This window comes from Notolepis coatsorum, assembly GCF_963971535.1.
Source record: "Notolepis coatsorum genome assembly, chromosome: 4".
Classification (NCBI taxonomy): Eukaryota; Metazoa; Chordata; class Actinopteri; order Aulopiformes; family Paralepididae; genus Notolepis; species Notolepis coatsorum.
Window position 1 is genome coordinate 84,359,053 of NC_140168.1, and position 14,939 is coordinate 84,373,991.

General features: G+C 40.7%; 1 protein-coding gene across 2 annotated transcripts in view; it reads left to right on the forward strand.

Moving 5' to 3' along the window:
- LOC311226332 (uncharacterized protein) overlaps positions 1–14,939 on the forward strand; it is a 73,359-nt gene that overhangs the window by 19,864 nt on the left and 38,556 nt on the right. For both annotated transcript variants that reach the window (XM_084311751.1, XM_084311752.1), the window contains one exon: positions 3,903–4,057. In XM_084311751.1, the coding sequence (XP_084167877.1) occupies positions 3,903–4,057 (155 nt within the window). The remainder of the gene's footprint in view (positions 1–3,902; positions 4,058–14,939) is intronic.

Genomic DNA, 14,939 nt, shown 5'->3' on the forward strand with positions numbered 1-14,939 from the left:
AATGGTAAACAGGGGTCGCACAAGGTCCTTGAAGTGCTTAAAGTGCTTGATTAAAAAAAGTCGAGGCCTAGAATTCCTTAAACAGTAAATTTTTTAACAAGGTGCTTAAAAAGTCCTTGAAATTCAAATGAACCATTCACATTGAATGTTTTGTTCATCCATGATCAAATTGTTCTGAATCAAGAAATATTTTTTTTTGTTCTGTTTTAACACTTTGACTGCCACGCTGTTAGCGCGTTGTGTTGTGAGGGTGCCAGTTTTATAGTCGTTTCCGCGGTCGTTTCACTATGTTTGCGAAGCTGTGTGTGTGTTCTGTATTACAGCTGTGGGGACATGGTGTAGCTCATTTTGACAAACGTTACTTGTAGTGCAAGATGGCAATAATAGTTTGTTTCCACACGCTGTAGTTTGTAGTTTATTACACGCTAAACATCGCATCTCCAAGATAATCCAGTATTTTTTCATAGATCGCGAGATAAATGTGCAATAAGCCCAAATCGTTCTGGCCCCATGGAACTCCACATACTCCCATATCAAAGGTATATGACATGTATCATCACAATCATCAAGGGGGTCGTTTTAACTCAAAACTCTGATCGTGTTTGCCGACCATGTTTTTCGTCCAGTGAAACACAGGACTGATCGTTAGAAAAACACGTTTCAGATTCGGTAAAATAGACAGAATGTACCTTACCTTAGCCGGAAGGTATTCCAAGAAGAATAATTCCAAGTGTTCGCATCGCCATAGTGATTACCAGTGTATATGTCTATACACGTTTCGATGGTCAAATACGCTTATGCAACGGAATTCCGTGCCTAAATGCTGCAGATCGCTCCCGGCAGGTCTGTAGAGTGGGGATCAATAAACAATCCAAAAACGTATTGTCTCGTTTTTGACACTGAACGCTTGTCGGCCAAAAACGTAATATGTCGTTTTAATTTTTGCAGTCTGACGAGTTGCGGTCTTGCGCGTTCCAACTGCTTTTCCTCATTTCTTTGTGTGTGATGCTCTAGCTTGCTCTAGCTGGCAACCAGGCCAAGAAGATGCTTAAAAAAAAACAGCAAAATTAAAAGTGAATTGTATCCTTCGAGTGACATCCTTGAAAATGAAAAATAGTGCTTGGAAAAGTACTTAAAAGACCTTGAATTTAATTTTGCAATGTGTGGGAACCCTGGGTATAATAATAACTTTATTTATATAGCACCTTTCATACATGGATTGCAGCTCAAAGTGCTTCACAGAAAATAGCATAACATGAACAGGCATACAATTTGCATACAGTTGACAGAATAAAAGCTATGCATAAAGTGCTGACATAAGAATAGGTAATTAGGTATGAAAGACAATAAAAGCAGTGCAATGTAGAAAGTGCAAGAATAGGCATAAAATAAGTAGTGTTGCTCGAAGCATGTGCACCTCCCCCCGGAACAGCCAGTCCCCCAAACATCAATCTCCACCACATCCACATAAAGCAAGTCATGACCGAAGGAAAACACAAACAGCCCACACGCCACTCACACCGCCATGCACAGCGATGGGAATGCCACACCCGCGGGCCGCCCTCATCTCCCCCGGTCCCATGACCGAAGGAAAACACAAACCTCCTCACCACAAGGACACTCAGTGCCACCATGTGTTTAAAAAGAAAATAATAAATAAAGATTTGAGACTCTGCACCATCTTATTTGAATATCCTGAAGAAAGCCCTGGAAACTCTTCCCTTTAACTCTTTAATTGCCACACCCGAGATATCTCGGGTTAACTCGCCATGCGTTGGCTGCCAGACCAGAGATATCTCGGGTTTTGGTCGTTTTTTTTCTTTTATTCGCTATTTTTAATCATTATTCATCCATTGACCTCTGTGTTGCCATATGAAAGGATTTTGAGATTGCCAAAATGCAATTCATGATGAAACATAATACCTATTATATACATTTGATTTGGAAATAGTTAGGGACAGGGGCGCCCCAGTGGCGAACCACATAGCGCGCTCAGCCGCGACACGGGCGACCCGGGTTCGATTCCCGAACCCGTCGTTATTTCCCGAATGTCTTCCCCCCACTCTGTCTCCCATTTCTCCTCTGTCTCTCCCTACTGGACTGCCCAGTGGAAATAAAGCGAAAAAAAAAACGCCAAAAAATAAAGTCTTAAAAAAAAAGGAAATAGTTAGGGATGCACCGATATGAAAATTGGCCACCGATACCGATACCGATTGTTCAACTAACACAATCGGCCGATACCGATATTTGTGGCAACATATTTTTTTTGTAATTTTTTTTTTGTAATATATTATATATATTTTATTTTTATGAAACTACTGTATATTTGTGTTACAAATTGTCCTCACCGATATGAACATAGGCCTCTTTACTTACTTAAAAAAAGGAAACATCAAGAAATAGCACTATCTCTCTCCCAGTATGTTCTGCAGGGCTGCAGCTAGATACTAGTTCTCCCAGTATGGTCTACCGCCTGGGCTGCAGCTGGGTACTATTGTCTCAACCAATGACATTTTGATTGACAGTCGATTCTGCCAATTAAGTCACACACCGCTTGCACCCGCCTCTGCTGTTACCACCAATCGGCAAGCGCGTATCCATTTTTTACTTCCGCTTTTGTCCGCCATTGATTTTGACGAGAGGTATTCTACAACAACGGCGGCGCGGCCGACGTTTAGCTTTTAGCTCCGCAGGATGACTTAAACGAGGCATAATGATTTTACTGCAACGAATGTTATAATAAAACAAAGCCTTTCTATACATGTGTCTGATTGAAAACTTTATTAACAGATTGCAGAATGGGTAAAACTCAGGGCTCTATGAGCAACAGAAGGAACTGAGCTAGTATGAACGCATAATGCTTGCTACGTTCGGGTAAATAATATGCTGGTGTTTTTGAACGTGTACTATATACTAACACTAACTATATAACGTTAATGCCACAAAACGAATGCCTTGTTAATCATAAGTAGTAACTTTGATGCAGTAGCGTGTGTGTGTGTGTGGGGGACTGGGGACGGCGTTGTGCAGGTCGCAAGTGAACTTTTTTTTGTCTTTTGACGCTACACAAATTGATGGATATTTATCGGCTACTGCCATCGGCACATTCGAGCTTATAGGCCGATTGCAGTCAACAAGGCACCCGACCGATACATCGGTGCACCCCTAGAAATAGTGGCGTGTCCAGGCAAGCAACGCCAACGCTTATAGTAGAATTCACGTTGCGCCCTATTACTCCCTTCCCAGGAATGATCCCGGATCACTCTGAAATTATACTTATATTCACCACGGGATAACACGCGAATGTATGCATGGAAAAATAATCTCTTTTTTGCATCTTGGACAGAAGAAAGTCACTGTCAAATGACCATAGTATATTGTCCCCATAGCTATAATATATAATATAGATATAGCTCTCCAAACAGTGACGTACAGTGAAAATATGTAATGGAGACCTGGCACGTTAGCTACAAGGCCTGAATGAGTTAACGGGGTTCGCACAAGGTCCTTGAATTGCTTGAATTTTGACCAAAAAGTCGAGGCCTGGAATTCCTTGAAAACAGCCTATTTTTTAACAAGGTGCTTAAAAAGCCCTTGAAATTCAAATCAACCATTCGCATTGAAAGTTTTGTTCATCCATGATAAAAAAAAATCTTGAATCAAGAAATAAATAATTTTTATCTAAAGTGTAACTAATTGTCTGAAATTGGTTTTAATTACGTCATACATATTGGATCTGATTTCTTTTCAATAAAAAACAGCATTTAAGAGTGAATTGTATCCTTTTTAAATGCCCCTTTTAAAATGAAAAATAGTGCCTGGGAAAGTCCTTGAATTTCATTTTGCAATGTCTGTTGGAACCCTGCTTTAACATGTGTAACACTTTGTTCTTCTACCTCCAGGTTTGAAGTTTCTGGAGGAGATGCCACGTGGCCCGCATGATCCTGACACTACACCAGGCCCCAACTACCGCTGTATGCTGTGTGGCACTAACGAGGGAAACATGACCTTCATGGTTATGCACATCATCGGACGCAAACATCGACAGAAATACCTGGTAAGGGACGGGGTTCATAGGCTCGTGGAAAAATACAGGAATTTGGGAACTTGTGTTTTCCAGACCTGTAAAAGTGATGGAAAATGATGCCCATGACCAAAGCGTTCAGGAAATGTCATGGGAAATCAAATAAAATCTCAATTTATTTTGTAAAGCCCGAAATCACAAGGTAATGTCCCCATGGGCTGTACATGTCTTCTTTAACCTGTTCTACCCGTGGTGAAAATCTGCCTAAAATATATACCTAGGTAAATGGAATATTGCTCCACTTCTACAAGGGCTATTTGCATATTCTTGGTATCTAGGTACATCTATGGAACTCAGGGAATGTATTCAAAGTGTCAGAAATATTGTGTCTATTACTAGGCTTGCTTAAATTGTGATGAAACAAAGGAGAATATGAATTATGATTTTTCTTTGCATCTTTGACAGTGAATAACACCATGCTAATAATGACCAAACAAAAAAAACTGCCACTGATCTCGTTCAGTACCTTCTTGAGATCATGTGTACAAAAAAAATCTAAGGAAATTAATAAAGGGAAGATGATTAAACGGAAGGTTCTGTAGATACAGTACTGAATTCTCCCATCCGGACCAATGCAATTTGAAATATTATAGAATATAGAATAGGAGGCTTATAAATTACCTTATTATAGTCAATTCGCACATTTATATATATATTAGGGCTGTCCCCGACTAAGGATTTGGATGGTCGACTATGATTGGCCAAAATTTGCCGTTATTGGTCGACAAAAAAAAGTATAATATATATAGCCCTGTTTTTTTGTTGTATCATTCCATTTGGGCTCTGGGGGGTGCTTAATGCATGCATGAAAGCGTTCCGTCTCCAGACGGATTTCCGTCAATTTGATTGGGGAGATCCGTCCATTTGATTCGCAGTCTGACGGAATTGGCTACCTGGTATAATATGATTTGTAGATGCATACAGATTGAAAGAAAATTGAGCCAATCAGAGGCGCCAAATATGAAAAAATAATCTATCGCACCGCGCCAAGCAGAGTCATCACTCAGCGACTCGAGAGACAGGATTACGCTGCGCGCTCCGGAGGCTCGCTCCGCAGCTGCAGGCTATTGGGCGAGTTACACATTTGCGAGGTCTGAGAAGTCTGTCCGCCACATGGCAGGGTAACAAAATAGTCATGTAAAATAATTAAAAACTGCAGTGTGTTTTGGTTCTACGAGTCGCCTTTTTTGCAGCCTCGCGCGTTAACTCTGCTTGTTGACCCGACGTCACAGCCACCACGCTGCTTGCACTCGCTGCTATACCGAGTAGCTAACGTTAGCTAATAATAGTGTCGGTTAAATGGAAGGAGTAAGCCGGCCACTAAAAAGAAAACCCACCGCTGGTTTCTCAGATGAAAAGGATCAGCGGGACCACCTAACAAAAGAAAGTTTCGAGAGGAGAGGACGTTTGAAGAGACTGGCTAGGCAGCGCTACTGGGGGCTGTAGTGGTGAGTTGTTAACTTGTTCCGTGTGCCGCAACTATGTCAAAAAGAAAAACAGAAACAACACGTTTGTCATTGTCGTGTTACTTCACAGTACAATACGTGAGTCCCCTGCTGTGGTTGTGAGTATACGTTTATTAGCTTAACTCCGTAGCAACATCACACAGGTGTATCTGTAGACAGTCTCCTCCCCAACGTATATTCTCTCCCCACCGTATCTTTTTTCTACCACCCCCTCCAGGGGAGGAAACTAACTTTTTGGCTTACCAGCCAACTGGCGAGTATCTGATTTTTTTTACCAGACAAACTGATTTTTTACCAGCCCAAAAAAATCGCTAATTGTGATAATTACTTCTTTGTATGTCTTTGTCTAAATTGATTTTCAATCATAGTAAAAATCACACCGTGTCTCTACTCTTTAAAATATTTATTAGCATAAAACATTAATAACAGTCTCTACTCTTCACAATATTAGCATACAACATGTATTAATCACACTGTCTCTACTCTTCAAAATATTAGGATATCACATATTAACATGAAAGAGGGAACTATTCTGGACTGGGTTGGGCTGAACTAGGCAGTGAAAGATGCTGGGCTGGACTGGACTAGGTTGGACTGGTCTAGGTTGGACTGAGTTGGGCAGTGAAAGAACCAAGCATTTCACTGTAATGTAATAGCTAAATAAAACAACTTGACTTGTTACATTTGCACTCTGGTTGGATGCCAAATGTATTCTGGTTGTACTGTACTTGTGCTGTAAGATGACAATACATTGGAACCGAATCGACAACGCTAGGGGTTCAGCAGGTGTATTCTGAATGCCAAGTATGACAACATCACCGTTGTGAAGGGCATATGGGCGAGTGGTGATATGGGGGGAAACCCGGTAATAATAAAATGTCACTCGGCTGCATTTAAGCAAAGCCGCTCAGTATAGTCCACTATGTTGAACGCGCGTTATGGTAGCTTGTTACATGCTAGGTAGCTAGCCGGCTAATGCTGGTGCCTGGTTGACTTGTCATTCTCATCCGACTCGAAGGAGACGCGTCGCATGCTATTGTTCGCCCCCATGTCAGACCGCACTGATATCCGAAAGCGACGACACTACATGTAATTATTTTCATCCACTGATGTGTTTTTGTCTAAGTTTGTCTACGTTGTCAAGCCGGTGGCAGGAGTCTGTAGGTCCGCGCGCAGTGATCTGTCCACTTCCCCTAGATGGGCGGCATCTTCTAGAAAATGAGTGTTCATTGGAGGAGCTTAGAGCGCATCTGTACAACGATGATGTTCATTGGTTATGGTTGGATTGAGGCGCAAATGGGAGGAATCAAGGGGGGAGTCAGAGTTCGGCTTGTGCCAGTGAGCGAATCAGCAGATTGCAGAATGATTTTTTTGTTTGTTTTGTAATTACAAGTACTCGCCAGACTGGCGAGTGCTCTTCATGAATTACTCGCCAAACGTAAAAAATACTCGCATTTGGCGAGTAAAGTGGCCTAATTTCCTCCCCTGACCCCCTCCTAATGTACAGTCTCCTCCCCATCATATGTATATAATCTCTGTTAGGATCTATGGGTAACAGTACTGTATATTTCTCTCCCACCCACCCCCTCCTAATGTACAGTCTCCTCCCCATATGTATAATCTTTGTCAGGATCTATGGGTAACATTACTGTATATTTGCATATCGTATATGTCACAAATGTAACGGTACTATATACCTGTAGTATGTCCCTATGTCATGATGTCAATGTCATGCATGTCATAAATGTCACTATGAATTGAAAATGGGGGACCCTGATGATGTAAACAAGACAAACGTCTTTCTCTGGTCTGCATTCCCTTAACAATTGTGTGTATTGAGCCATACTGTATTGTACCCATTCTGCAATCTGTTAAATATTTATTGATTGATTGATTGAACATTTTATTAACAGAATTGCAGAATGGGTACAATACAGTACGGCTCAATACACACAATTGTTATGGGGATGCAGACCAGAGAAATACTTTTGTCTTGTTTACATCAGGGTCCCCCATTTTCAATTCATCATAACATATATGACACACATGAGTCATGACATACAGATAGACAATACTGCTACATCTATACATTTATGACATACCAGATTTACAAATACAGTATTGTTTGTGATACAAAAATAGTCTAAAAAAGAGAGTATATACATTGGAGGAGGTTGGGTAGGTGGGGTGGGGGGACTATACATTGGAGGTGGTTGGGACTAGGCTGGGTGGGGTAACTGTACATTGGATTATCGACGAAACCTTACTTGGTCCCAAGAAGAGGGTCTCGTGTATTAAATAAAGTTTTCATTCATTCACTCTGGATCTGGTAAATCCAGTAGCAATACACACAATTGTTAAGGGGATGCAGACCAGAGAAAGATGTTTGTCTCGTTGACATCAGGGTCCCCCATTTTCAATTCATAGTGACATTTATGACATACACAACATACATGACATCATGACATTTATGACATTAGGGACATACATGACTTACAGGTATAGTACTGTTACATTTGTCACATATACAATATGCAAATATACAGTACTGTTACCCAGAGATCCTAATAGTAAATATATACATATGATGAGGAGGAGACTGTACATTAGGAGGGGGTGGGTGCGTGGTAAAAAAATATATACAAACGGTGGGGAGGAGACTGTCCATTGTTGTTGTGGTATAATTGCGAAACGTGTTTAGTCCCTTGTTTGTATGATAACAAGCCATTTAGTTCATGGTTCAAAGTAATGGGAAAAGAGTGCTAGCTCGCCATCAATCAGAAGCTAGCCACAAGACTTGCATTCACGCTCTCTCAGCACACAGCCTCCCTGCCTGGCACAAGAACCACAACAGTAGGGTCTATAGTCAGTCAGGACAGTAGGCTCTACAAGTAGGCTCCCTTAAAACTCTAACGCTATTAAAGAAAATACAGTGGAGATTAAAATAAGAATATAACTTGGCCTGAAAAAAAGTTCAGTCAGGAGATTTTTTTTTGCTTTAATCCCTGGCTTAATGTCTGAAGGAGTCGACTGAAGGCTTTTTGTCCTCTGCAAAAGCATGCAATTGGTCCACTGATGGATACATCTTGATATTTGTCTAGGCTAATGTGTTCATTAGATGGGTGAAATCCTTCAGTGCCTCTGTGCCTGTTTTCGTAGGCAGTTAGCCTCTGGTATGCGTGCCATTAGCGTTAGCCACGCTTCTAGGCCTCTTTTCTTTTGGAAAGAATGATACAAAAATATATATATTATAATTTTTTATTTTTTTTTCCTCTTGACTAAGAGGTTGGCTAGTCGATTACGGCTCCTTTTGACCGATTAATCGACTAATAGGGGTCAGCCCTAATATATATACATATATTATCTTTCAAATGCCCAAGTTCAATTTGGATTTAGTATCACCAGGCGTGCATAAGAACAGATAATGATATCTACTGTAATTTACTGTACTTTTTTATTTTCACCACAGTGCAACCATTTTGAAACTAATTTCAGATCTAATTGTTGCTACATGCTAACAATAGGGAGGAGAAACTAACTGCGTTTCAATATTTGTCAAAAACGTTACCTTTTGTGGCTTATCGTGAATAATAACGGTTATTGATATAATTCATTCAGAACGCTGAACTTTGAACCCCTATAGAAACTGCCAGGAAGTGTAGTTCGGAAAAATTCCAACGCTGATCTACAGCTATGCATGCCCTCCACAAAATGGCTGCAAAAAGACTACAATTCCCATGGTTCAAAATGGTCGCCGTCTTGCAATAGACTTCAGCAAATCGAAAACTTAAAACTATCTAATGGTATCTATTGCTAAACTAACGTATTATTGATGATAATATACATTCTACATGTTTTTGTGACATGTTAGTGATGTTAACACTTTAACTGCCAGAAGACGAGTTTAGGCGTCCTTCCCCGCCATGCTCAAGTTGCAGAAGACGCCGTAACTCGTCTTTGATATCAATATTTCAAAAATCTGTGATCGGAATCATATTTTCCATCCGCAGCCTTCACACACAGTTCAGAGCTCCTCTCAATCCTCTAGCGGTTCAAGAGCGCCATCTGGTGGCCGATCGGCAGAAGCGCCAAACAGGAAGTGATGTGGCTGAAGTGCTGTTCACCCATATTACTTCCGGCCACTCTCTCCATCGACTCCATCTTGACACAATACATAGCGATCCGTTGCCAATAACTCGATAAACAACATGATTTGGACGTATATACCATTATACAACATGGAAATGGACCAGGGTATTTTTACATCCCATAATGGAAAACTGTCTGATCTGTCTGATCGCCCAACGGCCCGCGGAGACTGGGGTGAGTTTTAGCGTGTAATATTTCAGTGTTCGACACTAACTGCTATGATGAACATTTGACCCACATTAGATTAATGGTATAACGCTGCCCACAGAATTATAAACGCCCCCTCGCCCATCCGGTCAACATCAGATGACGTGTAGTAACTTCCAGAAGTCCGTCCAGTTGGATTTTTTTATATCGCGCCGATTGCTATCAAACTGTATTTGATCATCAATATAATGCATTTGGGGCTATAAATCACGTTCTGGAGAAAGCTGCAGAAAGAGATGAAAACATACTTATACTTTAGATCATATTTTAGTATGAATATGTGAATGAAAAAGTTTAACGTTCATACACCCTGAACAATACATATAAGACATTGAATGGGCCCTAATAATGGCAATTTAGCAATAGAATTTAAAAAGTTATAGCCCTGCAAAGAAGGGGAACTTCTCCATAGACAAATAGAGCTGGCAACCTATGGTATATCATGAATTTAGCCTTAGGCAATCAAAGTCTTAATACTTTAATACGTTTGATTTTAAAATCGCAATTTTTTTTGCAACACTATGAAAAATATTGATTTACTGTGACCGGTATATTAGTGGCTGTAGGAGGGTAGGAGAGATTAGCCGGGTTGCTAGCAAACTGCAGTGGGTGTGTTGAATCTGTTCCGGAGGGGCAGATTGTGGATATAGGTATGAGACACATTGTTGTGTCAAGAGTGGCAGGGGGAAAGGTGAAGCGAGGTAGTAGAGAAATAGCAGAGTGGGAGGGAAAGGAAAATGTTTCAGAGTGGAGCAGGGCTGTACGTAAACTTTTTTTGCACATAGCACTCGTGCTACAGAGGTTGATAGTTTTGTAGCACAGGCCAAAATCTTGTAGCACAAGTATAAAACGTGTTATATTTGTAACAGTCACAAATGTGCCTATTGTATTTGTGTTATTTAGTTGCAGTACCATGTTTGGCTGTCATTTTCATGCTGACAAGTTGACGTCACACAGCCAAACATGTTACGTGTAAGGAATTATGGGATTTGGTGTTGGATGTATGGACTGGGAATCACCAGTTTCACGTTAACGATACGATATTTGCCGATATCTGCCACAATACGATACGATGCAGGTGCCTGCAATCGATATGAGACGATATCATAAGCCCATTTAACACAATCAGTAACATTTAGATCAACTCAAAAAAGGTAACAAAAATATAATTTGAAAAAAATTAATTGAGTTATTCCAGACATTTAAATGAAAAAACAATATTGTTTTTAATACAAATAGACCTCCTGTTCACTGTAAAGTGCCACGTTTTGATATATTGAGCTTTAAACTTCAAGTAAATTTTTCAACTCACAACTCTCAACACGCAACCTAAAACCCCTTCCTCTCCCAAACCGTTTCTACAATTGTTTCATGTTGCATGATGATCATGAATTAATTTATTATATATTTTTTTATATTTGAATATCAACATTATCTGTCCATCCTCCGTAATCCTCAGTTTACTATAATATACTCCTGACTTCATTGTCTTTCCAAACGCGCACACACACCGAGAAAGGTAGAGTGCCCCCCCCTTTCCCTTTCCTCAGTCCCCACTTTCTGCTGTTCTCTATGGCTCTGCCTCTGATCAGGATTAGCTTGTTAGCTTACGCTAACGTAACGTTAATTTCGGGCGATGTGGGCATAAAGGAATGGCGACGATGCAAAGCATGTTAGATGCATTTGACCCGTTGTGAAAAAAAAAACATCAGACTTATTTCGGGTCGCAAAATAGGCGCACTGCTCTGTAGCCCTGCTCTGCTTTAATGCCAGCAGACATTAGCACGGACTGGGCGAATATGACTCGCCGAGTTGCCACGGGATTTTCAAAATAAGAGTATCGATATGAACCGAACGTTGTTAGCTGCCGGAGCCATAGATATTATGGCTGGAGCTGCGCTTGGGGCGGAAATGAGACCCGCCACAGGATTTTCAAAATAAGAGTATCGATATGAACCGAATGCCTATCGCACCAGTGCTACTGAAGTAAATCCATTCATCGCACAGATCGATGTTGCTGTAGCACGTGCAACATATATCTCGCACTGTACAGCCTTGGAGTGGAGTGAAAGATAGTATTATGGTGTACAACTCCCCTTTGTCCCGCTTCGTTTCTCGACGCTTCGCTGACTCTAAGCCAGCAAGCCCTTAAATCACTATCACTAATTACTGATGAATGACACCTGCAGCAAAAGGCCCATGGACAATGGCCATGCCTCCAGTCTTGTCAGCTGGGTGAAACTACTTTACATTTAAAGATTTCCACAACACAATTCTTAGTCACACACTTCAAAATTATGTACCGGTATACAAGTATTATTCAGTTAAATGATCCTACCCTCTCTGCTGTTTGTCATCAGAATGATTTAAACACAGAAAAAACCGTCTCAAGTGCCCACTCAACTACACAAAAGCCACATGCACAATGGCCACGCCTCCAGTAGGGCTGACCTTTGCTGTAAAGTTTAAACCTTTTAAAATCTTAGACAAACTAAACACTTTGCTTCCATGAAATATTGTAAGCCGTCATTTGAGTTTTTTTTTTTTTTTTACATAATCGAATTTTATTTTCATATTCGAATCCCATGCCCATCGAACGAAGCTTCGAAGTATTTAAGACAGCCCTAGCCTCCAGTCTCTTGTCAGCTGGGTGAAACTACTTTACATTTAAAGATTTCCACAATGTTTCCACAAGATTTCCAAATGTTGTTTCTCTTACTGTTGTGTCAATAAAGTATTCAATCAATCAATCAAACTCGGGCTGGGCCTGAACCTCACGGACTCTGGCTGGGCACTCGGGCTGGGCACAGGCTTAATGTCCAGGCCCGTGCAGACCACTAATGCATACAACATTCAAAACCTGATGCGGGCCGGGTTTGGTCAACAAAGAAAATAAATGATGGAAAAACAACAGACCGGCCGGTGGCGCAGGGTGTTTGAGTAGGTCAGTAGGACATAGGGCTGCAACGATTAGTCAACATAATCGACGATGTCGATCATAAAAACTCGGCAACGCTGAATTTTTGCGTCGATGCGTCATACTTTTTTTTTTTATTAATTATATATATATCTTTTTTTTGCACTACCTATCTTTGTGTAAGTGGCTTCTCAGCTCTGGTCCAGCTGAAGACAAAGCAGAGGAACAGATTGAACATTGAGCATGACCTCAGAGTTGCTTTGTCTACCATCACCCCAGACTTTGAGACTCTTGTCAGGAGCAAACAACATCCCCAGTTATCCCATTAGTTCCCTGGGATGTTAAGCTAAGAAGTCTGCTAAGAAGGATATATTATTTTTTATTATTATTATTATTATTTTTATTTCATTGTGTTTTTAGCCCTAGTTGCACTTTTGTTGCAACCCCAGTTATCCCATTAGTTCCCCCAAATTTACTGTCGGTCTGTTATGTTAAGCTAAGAAGTCTGCTAAGAGCCCGGAAAAGGAGCCGCGCCCACAGGAAGCAGAGATGGAGGGTGTGACAGAAATAATCGTTAGATTAGTCGACTAATCGAAAAAATAATCGACAGAAATAATCGTTAGATTAGTCGACTAATCGAAAAAAGAGAGGGAGAGAGAGAGGGAGAGAGAGAGAGTTCTCTGCCTCTCGTGCTGCGCGGCAGCTTGTGGGGGGGGGCCTCCCTTCCTCCCTCTCTCTTCCTTTTTTTCTTTCTATCACTCCTGTTCGGAGGTGTGTGTGGCGCGGCAGGTCCCCCCCCCCCCCCCCCCCAAGTGCTCCTGAATGCTCTCTATCTCTCTCTCTCTCTCCATCCAGAGTGCACGCAGAGATTGAGGAAGTGGTTTCCACTCGCTGTGTACAGTCAGTCTATGTAGATTATGGGCGGGCATTAGCTACAACCACAGAGCCAATCACATCACTGTCTGCTACCCAGAGCCTGAGTAACGTCATTCAGGCCTTCAAATCAGGATGGCCTAATTTACTGGAGAAGGAAATTATCTGAGCTGAATCAGAGCAATCCGCCAATATGGTATTTAGACACTAAAACACATTGATACGAACTCTTATTACTATAATACAATGCTAGAGACTGAAAAATGACATTTATAGTACATGTCCCCTTTAAAAGGGACAGCTAGATAAAACATGCGGTCGTTTCTTTACCCATGTTGGGGAACTTAACCTAGTATTAGCTGGCTGGTTAATCTGTCTACATATGTGGTGAGGTGTAACCGTGTAACCCAATGTTTACCTTATTTTGTTTTTAATATATATATATATATTTTTTTTTTATGTCTTCTGTACAATCCTTGTCTTGAGTATACAATCAATATCTGTCCAATTGGCTATGTCTCAGAACTAATGATATATATAAATAAAATTGTGGTGTATTCCTATCCGTTCAATAGACTTATATTTTGACTACTTACCGGTATATGTAGATATGTGCAATATGTCTAGCATTATACTGTATGTGTACAGTTTGACCTACTGCTCATTTTGTATTGCCATAAAAACATCAATAAACAAAGTTGTAAAAAAAAAATATATATATATATATATATACCGTAATTCCTCTAATAGTAACCCCGGCTTGTATTTGTTTCAACTGTAGCGGGTACAAGGCTTGTATTAGGAGGAGGCCTGTATAAGAGGGAGGCCTATATTTCAAATTTTCAAAAGGATCATAATGAATAAATCAACATTTTGTGTCAGTTTGAACCCAGTAAAATGTACTGGGTTCATTTATTGAAACCAAGTACTGTATGAAATAGTAAACAGTGCAATTACAGGTGGTCACTGGTCATTTCAACGTTTTCAAAGTGAAATCAAGTAACTAGCTCAGTATGCAGCTCAGTATATTAGTAACCCGGCTTGTATTAGGAGGCCGGCTTATAATTGCTTAGCTCAAGAGCGCACCCGGCCATTAATAGAGACCCGGCTTGTATTTGAGACCCGGTTACTATTAGAGGAATTACGGTATATTAAAGGGGAACTATCTTATAAATGGCCTTTTTCAGTGTTTAGCATTGTTTCCTAGCTATGTGGACTTATATTAATATGATCTATGTCTCTA